Source organism: Hyaena hyaena, unplaced genomic scaffold (assembly GCF_003009895.1).
Source record: "Hyaena hyaena isolate Hyena2069 unplaced genomic scaffold, ASM300989v1 scaffold_400, whole genome shotgun sequence".
Lineage (NCBI taxonomy): Eukaryota > Metazoa > Chordata > Mammalia > Carnivora > Hyaenidae > Hyaena > Hyaena hyaena.
The window spans coordinates 1,539,093-1,555,584 of NW_024081031.1; the positions used below are offsets into that span (position 1 = coordinate 1,539,093).

The 16,492-nt window shown below is 48.3% G+C and overlaps 1 protein-coding gene across 1 annotated transcript in view; it reads right to left on the reverse strand.

The window, feature by feature from the left end:
* Positions 1-1,621: 1,621 nt before the first annotated feature.
* TTC9 (tetratricopeptide repeat domain 9) overlaps positions 1,622-16,492 on the reverse strand; it is a 32,304-nt gene continuing 17,433 nt past the window's right edge. The window contains exons 2-3 of the mRNA XM_039251848.1: positions 7,281-7,463; positions 1,622-5,079 (exon numbers count right to left, since the gene is read on the reverse strand). Coding sequence (XP_039107779.1) covers positions 5,000-5,079; positions 7,281-7,463 — 263 coding nt within the window. The 3' untranslated portion in view covers positions 1,622-4,999. The remainder of the gene's footprint in view (positions 5,080-7,280; positions 7,464-16,492) is intronic.

Consider the following 16,492-nt stretch of genomic DNA (forward strand, 5'->3'; position numbering starts at 1 on the left):
TATTATCCCCAGGAATCTGACTCAATGGGTCTAAGGCAGAGGCTTGAGATTATGTATTTTTAAAAAGTGACTTCAAGTGATTCTGATGTTTTGGAAAGCACAGCACTGGAACATGTGACTTTTCCTCCAACCTGAGCCTCCTAGAGTCCCTCAGTTCTCGAAAGCACAGATCCAGTCCAGGCCTGCATTTACTCCAAGTAACATTTGCCACTGAACCCATTAACCATTCATTCTAGGTTCAGGGCTTAGTATTTATCGAGCACTTACTGTGTGCCAGGCATTGTGCTCAGCATTCCGGCTGCAAAGATGAATAAACCATAGCCCTGCCTTGGGGAACATCCAGGTAGTGGCGAGACAAACATCAGTAGGAAGTTCCAATTTCTTGTAGCAAACGCCAGGCACAGGTAGGCTCATGTTGCTTTAGAAGTATAGACCACAGAGTCAAGGAAAGCTTTCGAGCAGTGATGCCTTGGTCGAGTCCTATCGGAGTTTGCAAGGCAAAGAGGGGATTGGAGGACCGAGGCATGGCCAGCTAGACAGAAGGAACAGCATGGATAGGCCCAGAGACGCAGAGCCGTGAGTTTGGGGAATCACAAGGAGCTGTGAGACAGTGGAACGTAGGATACTTTTGGAAGAGGACCAGGAGTGGAGCCTGGAAGAGTCTGTGGGAGAAATTGCATGGGGAAACTTGTGTGCGGTGCTAAAGATTTTTAAGCTGTGGAATGACATAATCAGATTGTGTTCTAGAAGGGGAACTCTCACAGAATCGACAGGGTGGACCGCAGGCAGAAGGAGGTGGCAACAGAGAAACAAATTAGTTGCAGAATTAAGAATTTATGTGTGTCAAAAAGCACCATAAACAAAATTTGAAAGCAAAGCACTTGGAAAGCCTATTTGCCATGTTTCTTGACAAAAATAATGTTCTTAATAAAAGTACACATTGGTAACAAAGAGAAACATAGCACTATCAAATAAATAGAAAAATCACAAAGAAACAAGTACAAATGGTCAGTAGGCATTTGAAGATGTTATTCACTAATAATTTAAGAAGCATGAGTTCAAATAACATTGACATATGATTATTTTCCTACCGAAATGGGAAAGGTTTGATAAATGACAGTACCCACTATTAGTGAGGGGGTGGGGAACAGGGCACTGTCAACCCTGCAAATAGAGGAGTGCAACGTTTAGTACAAACTTTCTGGAGGGTGGTTGGCAACATATAACAAAATTCTTAAAGATGGTCAAGCAATTTCCTTCTTGGATTTTATTCCAAGGAAATGGTCACCGGCGTGTGCAAAATTTAGCTACAAGAAGGTCTACTGCAACATTATTTACAATCAAGGTTGAGAACAAATGAAAAAATCGCTCTTAGGAGATTGGTTACCAAATGAGAGCCCATCCATGTAATGAGGATCCTGTGGAAAAAGTTTGAGAGACACGCGAAAAATGTTCCGTTCGTGGTCCAGGAAGTGAAGGAGCGCAAGGTGCAAAACAGTGTGTCTGATATGCTACTATTTGTGTGTGACAAAAGAATATATACACATATATTTGAAAATGCATAAGTGTTTTTGGAAAGATATACAGTACAAGTAATTGGAGGGAAACTAGATGCCAGCAGTCAGGATGGAAAGGAGATTTACTTCTTACTGTAGAGCTTTCTATCCTTTTTGAATTTTGTATCTGTGCATGTATTACATATTCTGAAATAGAAATACACATTTTGAAAAGTAAGTTACTAAAGAGTATATACAGTGTACTCCAATTTTTGTTTAAAAAAAAAAAACCAACCCTGCATGTGCACATGTACGTTTACACAAAAAAGAACTGAAAGATGATTCCAAAGGGAGGCAATGTTTGTCTTGGGTGCTAGGATGACGGGTTTGTCTTTTTCCCCCCGAAAATTTCTACAATACACACGTGACGCTTTCCTAGCAATAACATGAAAAGTACAATCCACTCCCCAACCCCCCAAGAGTCTATCACAAAAGTCCAGGCAGGAGATGACAAGGCAGGTCAGATCCAAGTTTAATGCTCCAGGTCTAGTTCAGGGACATCTGCAAATAAAGCATGTGATCACAGCCCCTGTTTTGGGGAGGGATGGGAGAAAGAAGCTGAAGGTCTGCTAAGGTGAATAGACCTGATTTTGCTTACTAGCTCTCTGAAGTCTCTGTCGGACAAACGCACAGCAAATTCAATCCCTCCCCCCAAACATCAAACAGCACCCCCAAGGCAACTTTTTGCTTTGGGATCACTTAGCTTTGGGTCACAGTGAGTGGACTCCAGGAAGCACGTGTGTATCACCAGACAAGCAGAGACCTGTATGCTTGTTCTGTGAGGTCGCACCAGGCTGTCCTCACCTGGTTCTAGTTTTCAACCTTTCTCTTTACAAGGATGGCAACCATCTTCTCCCCACGTGTCCAGCCCTGCCCCAACTTACTCGAGGCAAGACGCTCTGTCCCGCTCCATGTTGGGAGCAGTTAGTTCAAGTCCTTCCTGATGACACGAAGGAGCAAAGGACGGCTGTGCTGGTAGGAACTGGTTCTGCGGTCCACCTCTGACCGCATCCTCAACCTGGCAGTTTGCCAGCTCACAAGCCTTCTGGGCTGGAGACTTGGGAACAGAGGAGTTTTACACATGTGCCTGTATTGCGTATGCCTCGGGATGGCTCTGAGTCAGGAACATGTGAAACCATCCCGGAAGAGGAGGGCAGAGGCAAGTATACAGTAGGCGTGGGGGAGAAGGTGGCAGCTTCTCCTCCTCCCCGGAGGTGAGCTACAGGCAAGCAACTGCGAACCCCTAGAGGTTCTTAGCACCTTCTCCAACCCCCACCAGAAGCCTTTCAGGAGCTGTGTGTGAACGCATCCTGGGCTGCTGCCTTCTGGGCCCCTCAGCAGTGATTGGATCCTGGTGTGGTGGAGCCTCTGATTACACAAAGAACCCACAATTAACTTTGCGTTTCCTTTCCATCTCTACCTATAATTGTGAATCTTCCCCAATGCTGGGGGAATGCTAGGTGGCTTTGGATATGCGCTGACGTCAGAAAATAGAACGAACAATACACAGAAATAACTGCTAGGTCTCAGCTGTCTTCTCCTGGCCCGTCACTGCCCTGACCACTAGGGAGTCTAGTGTTAAGGACCTTTTTTTAACCTTGAGCTAAATACAAGAGGCAGCCCACTCTACCATTGGCATAGGCAAGGCTTTTCAACTTAATACATACTGTCCTGCTCTCGAATGGTTGTAATCGCTCAATAAAAATGCTTCCTAGAGCAGCTACTACCAACTATAGACTAGTTAATAGCTGGAGCTCTGGAGTCAGACAGACCTGGTTCAAATCCTAGCTATGCCACTTGAGGCCATCCATGTAACGTTGGGATAGTTACTGTGTCTGGTTTTCAGTTTCCTTATCCATCTAATGGAAATAGTATCTCATGGAGTAGTTGCATGAAAGAAATGAGATTATACATGTAAAGATCCGAGGATAGTGCATTTAATAAATGCTAACTATTAACATTATTGCATCTGTATATATTTTAATTTGTACAATATTGTCTCACTAATCACACAAAAAATACACGAAAGTGCTTTGAAAAATTTAAAGCATCGTATAAATTAAAGGTGTCATTGGTGATCATCCCACATGAGTATTTCTCAACTATTCCGCCTCCTTAAGGACCGGGACTACATCCTATGTCCCACAGCGTATTGCACGATGACGATAGGTAAACAATAAGCCCTCAGTAAAAATGTTTCTTATTTGACTGAAGCAACATGGCGGAGCGTAAAGAGCATAGATATCAGGAGACTAGGCTGGGATAAAATTAGTTTAAGGCAGGAGAGCCAGTCTGCAGTCATAATTTATTCATTCAACAAATATTTGTTGAACACATTCTATGTGCTAGATATTGAGTCCGGATAATTTCATCAAAAGGAGGCCATGCAAGTTCCCGCAAAGCCAAGTCCCCGGGCAGTCTCCGCGACACCGGCCCACTCCGCCGCACAAAGGCGGCAGCCAGCATTGTTTACCACCGGACAAACGCCCGCTGCTGTGGGGGAAGTCCCGTCCCGCCTGGCTGGAAGTAGCTCTGACTGAGAGTTGGGGGAGGGAGTGACAGTGAGAGAGGGGGCTACTTCCAAAAGAGATGACAGGAGCTGCCGCCTGCTCATTTATTTTTATTTACACTCAGTCCACAGTTCGATCCCCCAGTCCACACAACGCTCCTTCCCCTAGACGTCAGATGCCCCGTCACCTAGGCGGCCAGCCCCGGGCCCACTTGACCCTACGCCTCTGCTGTCACAGCTGCCTGCTGCGTGGGAACACGGCGGATGGTATGTGTGGTCACCAGAGGGCACTGAGCGTGGGCTCCGGAGGCATGTGAAACCTGGCAGAGTCTCAGCTCCCCAAGGGGGAGAGATGGAAGCCGAGACAACAAGTGAGGGAGGCAGGCGGGGGCTGAGGTTACTGGGGGGCGGGGTGGGGAATCCAGTGTACAAATTCACGGTCTGTCCGCCTCACCAATGCTTCTGGTGTTTGTCCCGCCCCTGGATTTGACACGGTTGCCTGGAGATGCTCTGGTGGGTCGGGAAAGCGGGGAGGGGGCCAGCCCGTGGGCTCCGTGCCTGCTGCCCCTGGGAGGGTACACCTACCAGGCTCTGCCTCCATCAGAAGCGCTGGCCAAAGTCAAAGCTGCAACAGCATTCCCGGCCCGTAAGAGTCCTCTCCAGCTGTGTCCCCGAAGAAGTGAGGTCCCTCTCAGTAGCTGACCTACCAGAGAAGGGGAATCTCCATTTCGGGCTACCGACCAGATTCCCAATCTGCATGCCTCCTTCTCTTCACACCGGGAGCAGACTGATTGTTGAGGAGGGTCAGTAGGAGGAAGGCGGGGGAGCCGGGAGAAGTGGGGAGAAGGGAATGACACCCACGAGGGGCTCTTCACCGAGGGCTGCCTGGAAGTCCCGGGTGTGGCGCAGGTGCAGCTCTAGGGAGGTGCTCTGGTTACATGGCTTCCTTCTCTCTCTGGGAACACCTGCTGAGCTTCATCTCCGTCAGCTGGATGTACCGGATCACGTTGGTGTCTGTGAGGACAGAAACACGCTTCAGGGCACGCATGGTGGGGGGAACTACACAGAATCAGGGAGGTCTACACAGAATCAGGTCAAAGCTGTGTCTGCAGATCACGGAGCCTGAGGGGGTGGCCAGGAGTCCGCCCTCCTCTCCACCACCCCTAGAATGTGGACGGATCATTGGGACCCAGGGGGCAGACGGGAAGGAGGTGAGAGCGGAAGCCTCCCTCCACTTACTCCTAGGTAGCAGCAGACGCTGGTGCTGATTCAGCACCGCTGGTCGAGACTCTGGCGTTTAACCTCGGGCAAGTTACCAACTTCTCTGAGCCTCCCGTCTCATCCGCAGGAAACAGCCTCCATTTCTGAATGCCTGCTTTGTGCCCCACTCGCTCCCTTCATTATCTATTTAACCATCATTACAATCATCCTAAGGACGTGGCATCATCCTCACAGTGACTGAAGGGAGAGCTGAGCCCTGGAGAGATTAAGATGCCCAAGGAGACACGTGGTAAGCGGTGGGTCTGACTGCACAGCCTGCCTCCCCTGGGGATCATAGTACCTTCTTCATAAAGTTGCCATGAGGACCAAAATAGATCAGTCTAAAGGTGCTTCATCCAATGAGCAATAAATATTAACTGAATGTAATTTTTTTTTTAAGTTGAAGAGCTTAAAATGAGTCTGATTCATTGTCTTATATTTGTCCTTCTAAGAAAGGTCAGGCACCACCTCACCACAAATGGGGCATTTCTCCCCAATTCTAGGAATTGAGCAGCCTAGCTCTGGGCACACTGCAGGACAAGGGTTTCAGGGGCACCTGGGTGGCTCAGTTCGTTAAGCGTCCAACTTCGGCTCAGGTCATGATCTCGTGGTTCGGGGGTTCGAGCCCCGTGTCCGGCAATGTGCTGACAGCTCAGAGCCTGGAGCCTGCTTCAGATTCTGTGTCTCCCTCTTTCTCTGCCCCTCCCCCACTCACACTCTCTCTCTCTCTCTCTGAAAAATGAATAATGTTTAAAAAAAATTTTTTTAAAAGACCAGGGTTTCAGGCTGCCTAGGATACAGTACTTCAGGCAGCAGAAATGAAGTAGTCGTCTACTACTCAAAAATGCCAGTTGTGGCATCTAGAACAGTGCTGACATATAGAGGTGTTCAAGAAATTCTGTGAAATGAGTCTGGTTCTTAGTCCTCAAGTCTACCTTAGTCTACAGTATAGAACACAATTTATATATAGAAAACAAATCAACACATAAAAATAAAGATATGTGTGTTCTTAAAAAATATGGGAAAATATATATATTTGGATACTGGCAAACTGGTCCTGAAGTTCTTAAATTAAGTCTTCTTGGAAGGAGAATTGCATTAAAAAAAAAAAAAAATAGCCATGTGAACAACAATGGCAACATCAAGTCAAACTCAAGGCAAACTTGGTAATGCCACATTAACCTCCTCAGAGTGGCTCTTCCTGACCACCTGGCGTAAAATAGCAGCCCCTTTCCTCCTAATTCTTTCACTCTGCTTTATTTTCTTCCTAGCACTCACCACTACTAAATATTACATTATCTATCTGTCCATTTGTTTACTGTCCATCTTCCTCCATTATAACATAAACTCCTTGAAGGAAGCAGCTTCCTTTTCTTCACTGCTATCTACCCAGCACCTCAAATATTCCCTGATCCACTGGACCTGCTCAGTAACTATCTGTGGAATGAATGAATGGCTGAGCTGGTAGATACAAATTTAAGTGAGTGGTCCAGGTAATGCAGGTTCTAAGAAACGGCACCTGACCAGAGAAGTCAGAGCATGCTTCCTAGGAGATGCTGAGCTTAGTGCCAAGAGCATCCATTCGTATTCTGTCGCACTAACTGGAGTGTGAGAGCCTCACGAGGTGGGACTACACCTTCTCATCCACATCCCTGGTGCCCAGCACAAACCGTGGCACATACTAAATATAATACTAGGTATTTATTGAGTAAGTGAAGAGAGCTGGGTCCTGGGTTGGAAGAAAACCCAAAGAATTCCATATCGTATTTGAAAGAGGTGCTCAGGCTCCCTGGAACCCAGACCCCAGGCAAACACAGGGACTGCTTACTCTCCTCATTTCAGGTCCTAGCTCACACCAGGCTCTGCCAGCCCCAAAAGCTGAGCACCCCCATAAGAAGGCCAGGAGCTGCCAGAGAGGCTGACGGTACGAAACCAGCAATTGCCGCCTTCCTTACCTGTTGGCTGTCGGGTCCTTGCTTCTTTCAGGTAGTAGAGTGCTTTGTCATAGTCTCCAAGGTGGTAGAAGGCCACACCGGACCGGTAAAGGGCCTTGAAGTTTTCTCCTTCCTTCTTCAGGACTTTGAGGCAATACTCTTTGACTCGCTCATAGTTTACCAGCTCAGCCTGGAGCAGGCAGGCTACAGAGGAAGGCAGAAAGGAAGGAAAATGCTATCAACACAGCAGACTCTAAATGTCTCTCTTTGGTTCTTTCTCCCTGCCCAGAAAAGGTTAATAGTGTTGGGGCTTTATGCTGGGGTGTATGCCATGGGATTTGTCACCAAATAATCCAGGTCCTCAGACCCAGTTTCATGACCAGCAAGCTATGTGATCTTGAGCGGGTTACTTGGACTTGTATTATGGGTTGAATTGTGTCCTCTCCAAAAAGATACATTGGAGTCCTAACTCCCAGGACATCAGAATGTGACCTTATTTGGAAATGGGATCTTTACAGAAAAGGTAATCAAGTTAAAGTAAGGTCACTGGAATGGGTCCTAATCCAATATGACTGGTGTCTTTATAAAAAACACAGTATACAATGAATGTCTATGTTCCCCCCCCCCAAATTCATATGTTGAAAACTAGTCCCTGGTGTGATGGTATTTGGAGGTGGGGTCTTTGGGAGGTGGCTAGGTCATGAGGGTTCCAACCTCATACTCTTATAGGAGACCTTAGAGAGCTCCCTTGCCTCTTCTGCCATGTGAGGACACAGTGAGAAGACGGCCATCTGTGAACTAGGAAGCAGATTCTCACCAGACACCAAATCTATTACCTTGACCTTGGACTTCCCAGCCTTCAGAACTGTGAGGAAAAAGTTGTGTTGTTCGAGCCGCCTAGTCTATGCTATTGTTATAGCAGCCCAAACACGCTAAGATAAGGGGAAGTTTGGACACAGAGATAGAAGCACACAGAAGTCAGACGATGTGAAGTGACACAGGGCAAACATGGCCATCTATTAGCCAAAGAATGCTTGAGGCCACCAGAAGGTAGGAGAGGAGCATGGGGCAGATTCTCCCTCACAGCCCTCACCTCGATCCAGAACTATGACACAATAAATTCCCACTGTCCAAGCCACCAGTTTATGAGACTTTTGTCGTGGTGGCCCTAGGAATAAGCTCCAAGAGGCAATAACATTACTAACTGTGGCTAATACTTGTCCGGTGCTCACCTTGTGAGCAGAATGCTTGCGTCACTGCTTGTATTCCCTGACATAATCCTCAGAATACCACGAGGTAGGTCCCACTACTATTCCCATTTTACAGATAAGGAGGCTGAGGCCCAGAAAGATCAGGCCGTTTCCCAAGGTCACACAACATGAAAGAGGCAAGGCTAAAATTTAAATCCAAGCGGTGAAGCTCCAGAGCCCAAGTTCTTTATTGAGTTGTTGAGGGGGTTTTATAAAATAATGGACACAAAGTACTTAACACAGGGCTTGGCACCCAATAAGTACCCAGAGTGTTTAATATTATTACAATTATTTTCAACCCTGCACCCCTTCCAGGGCAACTGCCTCAGACTTTCTTCAAGTTCTCTTTCATACAAGTCTGTCTTTGCAGTTCCCGGGAGCAGGGGCCTTCTGATGGGCCAGTGTCCAGCTAGTACAGAGCACACCTCTGGACCTGCAAGGTCTTGTGTCCCCGCGAGGTATGTGTCCCTGCCGAGGTTGGCAAGTACCCACGGTGGGGCCCATTTCTATTCTCTATCAGCCATCTTTGAGTAAACCATCTCTCCTTGAAGCTTCCTCTCACCAGTAATCGGCCACAGGGCCAAGGTCAGGGCCAGGAAGCTCGTGAGAACCCGGAGAGTGATGCCCTCTTTCCTTGCGTGCCCAGTGGCCTCCTTGCCTCCCCCTCCCCCCAGCCCTACTGAGCTATCTCCCGCTCCGCGCAGTCACTCAAATGTTTAGTAGGCACTGAGCAAAGATTGTCTTATGCACGATGGAGGGATTACCAAATAATGGGGAGGGGGCAGGGAAAGGCCCCTGTCTGCCTCTCTGAAGTGAAAAAAAAAAACAGAATAAAAAGAGTTGTAGGAAAGGAAAGTGGTCTTCCCGCCACAACCAGACTGGGCGGTGGTGGGAGAAGGCTGACCTCCACTCCTTGCGCTCCCATTTCTCCTCCACGGGAGGAACCGTTCTCGCTTTGGGATAGAGGCAAGTCCCTGATTCAAATCTTCAGGGGTCTAACTTCAGCTGTTTTGACCCTTTCAATAACTTCCCAGGGATCAGAATTGCTGATTAGGAGAACAGACCTTTCACTGGGCATTTTGGGCAAAAATAAAACCAAAAAACCCACATCCTTCTTGTAGGCTGAGGGGGAGGGGCACCACACAGTCTCTGAAGTTGAAGGTATGAGAAGCAGGAAGAGGCAGAGAATCAGCCCAGATCTAGAAACTGACCCATCAGGTTTCACAGGCCCCAGGGCAGAAAGCCAAAGTAGTCGACAGAAGTGACAGGGCTGCTAGCCCCTGGGGAGTGGGTGGCTTTGGTCACAGAGAGCCAGGATGTGCTGGTGGCCAGGGATCCATCCCACTCAGCTCACGCCACCAGCCCCCTCTCCTCTCCTCCCTCAGCTGTAGGGACCCCTCCTCACCCCAAGCTGTTGGGAGTCTGCCCGGCACTCACAGGGCTCTGTGGGCAGGGAGGGGCTTCTCTCAAGAGGTTCCTGTGCATGGCTACCTGTGTGGGACTCGGCTCCAACACCTGCTCCCAGAGCTAAAGGATTTACTGTCTGGGCTCCCACATGCTTCATCTGGCATCCTCGCTGCCTGGGCGGGGCCCCCCTTTTTCCATCTAGCCGTCCATCTTCAGATGGACACTTCTGTTTGCTGACCTGAGCAGTGTAGGAAGTGGACCTTTGTTTCTTTTAAAAACAGTTTTTGAAGGTCTCGAATGAGGGTGGGGTGTTGGGGAAAGGGAGCAAAGAGGCTTGGAAATGGAAAAGATCCTCCTCCTCCTCCTCCTCCTCCTCCTCCTCCTCCTCCTCCTCCTCTGGGGCAAAAGGAAGGATGGCCATCAAATTCTGGGAATTGTTCAGTGCAAATGTTGCAAATTCCCCTGCAGATGCAGATTTGGTGGGAACTGTGATACCTGGCTGTGGACCAGGGTTCAGACCTGGTGGGAGGTGGGGCCAGGCTGGCTACAGCGGGTGGGGCCCCTGCTGGCACCACAGGCGGAGCCCAGGAAGATGGAGAAATCTAGAGTTGGGTCTAAATGGGCTGCCATCCTAAAGGCTGGCCTGAGAGGTGGGATCCAGACCAGAAATCTGGGGTGCCAGGCCAGAGCTCTTAAGAGGGTCCAGGAGGGAGGGGGAAAGAGACAGTCTGGAAAGCTGCCTTCAGCCCTACCTCTAGGTGAATTTTAAGCACCCCTCTAGTCTGGGTAGAGAGCTATTTGGGGTTCAAATAACCAGCCCCAGGGAGAGGTAAGATGGGACGTTTGTAGGCACACTCTAAGGAGTGGAGAAAGTTCAGAAGGAGAGGTTGACCAGCGGTCTCCTGATGTTCCTTCCACGTCTCTAGGCCCACTACCCAGGGCCTGGGGGCTGCAGTGGACTTCTAGAATGGGTCACATCATCCCTTGGCCCTTTCCTCCTCTCGGTAGTTAATCCCTTACCACATGTCAGAGGTGGCACTCCGTACCTTATGTACACTACATCTTTTTATCTTCACGGTTAACTATGAAACAGGTTCTATTTTTATGCTTCTTTTACAGATGATGAAACCCAATTCCAGAGAAATTAAGTAACCTACTGAAAGTCACTCAACTAGGAGGTGGTAGATTTATGATATTCACCCACTTCTGGCAGCATCCCCAGACTGTGCTCTTGACCATGGGTATCTGTGGGTCTGTGTTTGAAGCCCTCCAAAGCCCACATAAGCCCCGTCACCTGTGAAAACCACCTTTCTCTGTGTTCTAGGGTCAGCTAGGCAAAAAGCAATCCCTAACTGCACCGGGCAGTGTACAGGGCACTGGGATCAGTGGTGAACCAAACCCTCCACTCTGTCTTGAAGCTGGCAGGGAAGGCACAGGTTACATGATCTCAGATACTCCCATGTGCCAAGATTGAGAAGGAGAAGGGAAGAGTGGGAGCATAGTGAGGGGGAGGGACCCTCAACCAATATGAAGTATCATGGGAGGGCTTCATGGAAGAAGTGGTATTTAAGTGGTGCTCCGAAAACTGATTGTTCCTCAACCTTAGCACTAAAATATTTTAGGTTGGATAATATTTTGTCATGGGGAGGAGGGGTTGCCCTGTGCATTGTATGATGTTTAGCAACACCCCTGGCTTCTACCCATTAGATGCCAATTGTAAGAATCAAAAAACCTTCTCCAGATATTGCAAAATGTCCTGGGGGGTGGGGGTGGGGGGTAAAAATCCCCCTGTTGGAGAACCAGTGATCTAGGTGGAAAGGAGAAAACGCTTTCTAGACAGAATCCTTTTCTTTTTCTTTTCTTTGTAGGCAGACCTTTTTCTTTTCTCTGTTAGAGAAAGAAATGACAGTCAGGGGGTGAATGATTTATTTGTGGAGTTCTGAGGAACCACATCTGGCTGGAACACAGAGATGGAAAGGATGGGTAAAAGGCAGGGAAGGTGAGGGCACCTGGGTGGCTCAGTCTGTTGAGCGTCGTACGTCCGCTCAGGTCATGATCTCTTGGTTAGTGGGTTCAAGCCCCACATCAGGATCTGTGCAGACAGTGCAGAACTTGTTCGGATTGTCTGTCACCTTCTCTCTGCCCCCCACCCCCATCATGTGTGCGCATGCGCACGCTCTCTCTCAAAACTAAAAATATATTATTTTTTAAAAAGTTGGAAAAGTAAGATGAGCCCAGGACATCTAGACCCTTCTGGACTGTGTTTAGGATCTGGGACTTTGTTATTAGTCACTCTGGGATGATGAAATGGTTTGACTAGTTTGGCTCACGCGGAGGCAGGAAGACAGGGGAAAAGGGTCAGTTTAAGAGGCATCCGGGAGACAGAACATTAGGGAACCTCTGAAATATTTTCCCTCTGCTGTCACACTCATGTGGTTAGAGCCCTCATCCAGCAGGGCTAAGACTGTCATTTTGGATTCACTGATGATTCAGAAGTATTCCTCCACGTTGTTGTAACCTGGTCTCCACGTGAATTAAAGTTTATAATACGAGAGTCTACGTGCTCTGCTGTATGGAATGGACCAATATTTTAGAGTACTGGGCTGCGAATCAGAAGAACTGGATTCTAGTCCCACCTTTGCCTTTAGCCAACAGTATGAAAATCACTTTCCTTTTCTGGGCCTGTTTCCTCTCTGTAAAGCGAGGAGCCTCCACTTGGCTGAATAATCTCCAGTCTCCCATTTTAGCCTAACGGCCCATGAACACAAATGTTTGCCACTTAACAGAAAGATGACATTGTTTCACTGGTTCCTCTTCAAAAGGAATTCTGTTCTCCCTGTGACTTATGGTGAGGTATCTTCTGTCAGGATGCCACTCACAAGTGATAGGGCAGAGAGCAAAAGAGCTTCCGGAAGACAATTCACCCTGTATGTGGAGATTTTTTTTTCCACATAGAGATTGGATTGTGTGGTCTCCCAAGGCCACGGTCTGGGGCAGGATCTCTCCTGAAGGGAGTAAGCTCTGCCACCATCAGTCAGTCCCAGCAGAGGAGGCTGTGACCTTGGGAAGGCAGGCCTCACGCTGGGCAGAGAGGAAGCTTGTTCCCATCTGTGGCCTCTACTCTGAGTATATATTTGGATCCAAAGATGTAGTCATGTGGTGGCAGAAGGGGTGCAAAATGGGGAGACTGTCCACAGTGGACATATAAAGACAGCCTTGAGTTCCCAGACAACCACACCCAGAAACCTTTTCGAAAGAAATGTGATTAACCTTCCGGTCTCTGGGTCTTCGGCCATGTTTAAATAAATGCTGCCGCCCAGGACCAACCAAGCCATGGGGCACTATGACAAGCTTCTAATGGTTGGGAAGAAGCACTAGCAGAGAGAGGCCTCCCCTAAGCCAGTAATGGTGACAGAAGTGGTAGGCAGTGCAAGTTACAAGAGAAAGGTAAATTTGGGGCACAAAAATTGTGCTATAAATGTCCAACCATCCCTTGCACGTGAAGATTCCTCTTCCACTGCCAACCTCGGGTGGTTAGGGTATGCTTTTATAAAAGGAGCTGGCAGGCTTTCTTTATTCCACAAAGGGGTCTGTGGCAGGAAAAAGTTAGAGAACCACCAATTGAAAGAACCCCACGGCCTAGTCGTGCACTCGGACAGAGGAAATCATATGTTTGATGTTCCCCAGAGCAACCGCACCGAGGCCTCAGGCTAAAACATGTCAGGTTCTCCTGGCTCTGGCACCGGTTTTGTTTTTGTTTTTCTTGGTGCACCCAGGGCATAGTGACTGCCTGGGCAAAATGCCACTCGCTGGCATGCGATGAAGGGAAGCTGGATGAGAGAAGGAAGAACAGGTTCATGCAGCCATTGGTTTTGTTCTTACAACAGATTTGCTATAGTTTGTCCTTACCTGTTGCCCAGGAGGGAAGCATGGACTGGATGGGAGGGAAGGAAAGACCAGATTGGGGCCAGGAATGAGGAGAGGGAGGTTGCCGCACTTTATGGGTTGAATTGCGACTTCCCCAAAAGATACGCTGAAGTCCACATCCTCAATACCTTACAATATGATCCTATTTGGAGAAAGGGTCTTTACAGAGGTCATCAAGTCCATGTGAGGCCACTGGATGAGCCCTAATTCAATATGGCTGGGGTCTTTGGAAAAAGGAGAAATTTGGACACAGAGACAGACACACATATAGGAAAGATGATGCGAAAAGACACAGGTAGAAGGCGGCCTTCTACAAGTCAAGGAACCCTGGGCCACCAGAAGCTAGGAGAGAGACATGGAGCTGACTCTCCCTCACGGCTCTTAGAAGGAACCAATGCTAGCAACACCTTGACCTTGCACTCCTAGCTTCCTGAACTGTGACAAGACTTCTGTTATCTTAAGCCACACTTTGTGGTGCTTTATTACGGCAACCTTGGGAAACTAATACACCTTGCTGGTCACTCCTTTGAGACGTGGGCTCAGGAAGTGGCCATTACATTACTGGGGGGGGGGGACATTTCCCCCAAAGTGGACCAAATTATTTGGTTTCTCAACTTCATTTAAGGGGCCACCAGATAGCAGTAAAGTGGATGGAGTCTGGATCTGGACAGAGGCGACATTCAGAATATTTAACTACCAGGAGAGGTCATGGTCACAGCCAAACCAAACAGGCATATAGTACTGTCCCAGTTCTGGGGTGTTCTGGCTGAACACCAATTGCTCGACCTGGAGATCTAGGCCCGGGCTGCAATCCAAACTCTGCCACCTAGTAGCCCAGGCCCTTGGGCACGTTACTTAATCTCCCTCGGCCTCGTTCTTCTCATGCATTAAGTGGAGATAATAATACCCATTTTGTGGGAACTCTTGTGATGACAAAATGAGATAATTAACGTATGTTGCATGCTTCACACAGTGCTGGGCACAGAAACCGATTCTCATAAACGCCAGCTCTTTCGGAAGCCATTTGTCAAACGCGGTTTCCCCAGCAACGTGTACATTCGTCAGAGAACATTTCCATTTTGAGTCCTACACACAGTGTATGACACATACATACCCAGAGCTCAAGCTGGATTTAAAGCCAATTTTCAAGATGGGTCAGAGACATTTTGGAGGGTGATTGAGAGGGCCTTTCTATGGCAGAACCGTGAGGATGCGGCCCGTGCAGTGAAATGACAGAAATGTTATGCATGTGGTTCCAGATCCAGGACTGCAACAGCCCCCCCCGCCCCACCCCCCACGCCAGTTTCACCTCTCCATCAAAGTGCTGGTTTTCTCCTCTACGTGCACAAATGCTGGAGTTCAGAGTTCTGAAGACTCTGATTTCTTTTGATTTCTCAGTTCTGCTTCATGGTCTAGGATGTACATAAACTCAAATGTGTCCCAAATGTTTCCCAGACCCAGGTCTCATGCTTGGTTTTTACCTGCCGGGTTTCCTTTCAGAGCTGTGTTTTCTCTATTGGGAGTGGGTGGGTACATGCAGAGAGCATCACAAAAGTAGCTTTGCAGCCAGAAAAGGGGGCTTAAAGGGGAAAATGGAGTGGAGCTCTGGGCCTATATTCTCCTCGCTTACACCTGAGACAGCCTCTGAGTCAACAGGTTCTACCCTCACCCCTCTCCACCCCCAACCGCAAACAGTAGTGCTGCCTGCACCTGCTCCCTCACCAAGGATGGACAAGCAGGTTCCGCAGTCGGTATCTGGCTGACAGCTTTATGGATGGGGTGGGGATGGACCCAAAGTCACTGAGCTCGTCTGCAACCCCAGTAATTCAGGAGAGCTAGGAGCTCTAAACGCCAGCTGTGGCAGGAAAATTACTAAGTCAGCTCCTGACTCTGTAGGGCACTGGAGAGTCTGGGGGGAAAGTCGGAGGTTGTTTTAGCAGAGAAGTTGCAGGCCAGTTTCAGTGCCTCTGAGCTATAGTTGGTGCAAGACAGTGTCCCCAGAAGTGGCATTCATGCATGTGTCCTTGGGTGAAAACATGTCACCTCTCAGGGTCTCAACTTTCAAGGGGGTAAACATAAAGATAATTATGGTTGCTATCTACCTTTTCCTTAAAAAAAATTTTTTTTGATGTTTGAGAGAGAGAGAGCAAAATATGAATGGGGGAAGGGCAAAAAGATAAAGAGACACAGAATCCCAAGCAGGCTCCAGGCTCTGAGCTGTCAGCACAGAGCCCGATGAGGGGCTCAAACTCACAAGCTGTGAGATTATGAGCTGAGATGAAGCTGAATGCATAACTGAGTAAGCCACCCACGAGCTCTGCTATCTGTCTACCTTTTTCTTGAAGGCCTGCTGGCAGGATGAAAAAAGTCGGACATCTGATGAGAACCCCACAAATGTTTCTCATTAAATCGTCCGTGGAAACTTATTTCACATGGAGATCCTAGACCCGATGCCCAGTGATGCGGATTGCCACAGGCTAGGCTCAGCAATACTCTTTTAGTAAGTTCCCAGTGGGTGCCTGCAGGTGGCCTTCACCTTCTGAGCCGGTACTTTCTATTCTAACATTTTGGATATATGTTTCTTAGGGATCAACCAGTTGGTTAAACCTTGAGAGCCCAGGACAGCAGGGAGGAGGTCCAGGATTACCC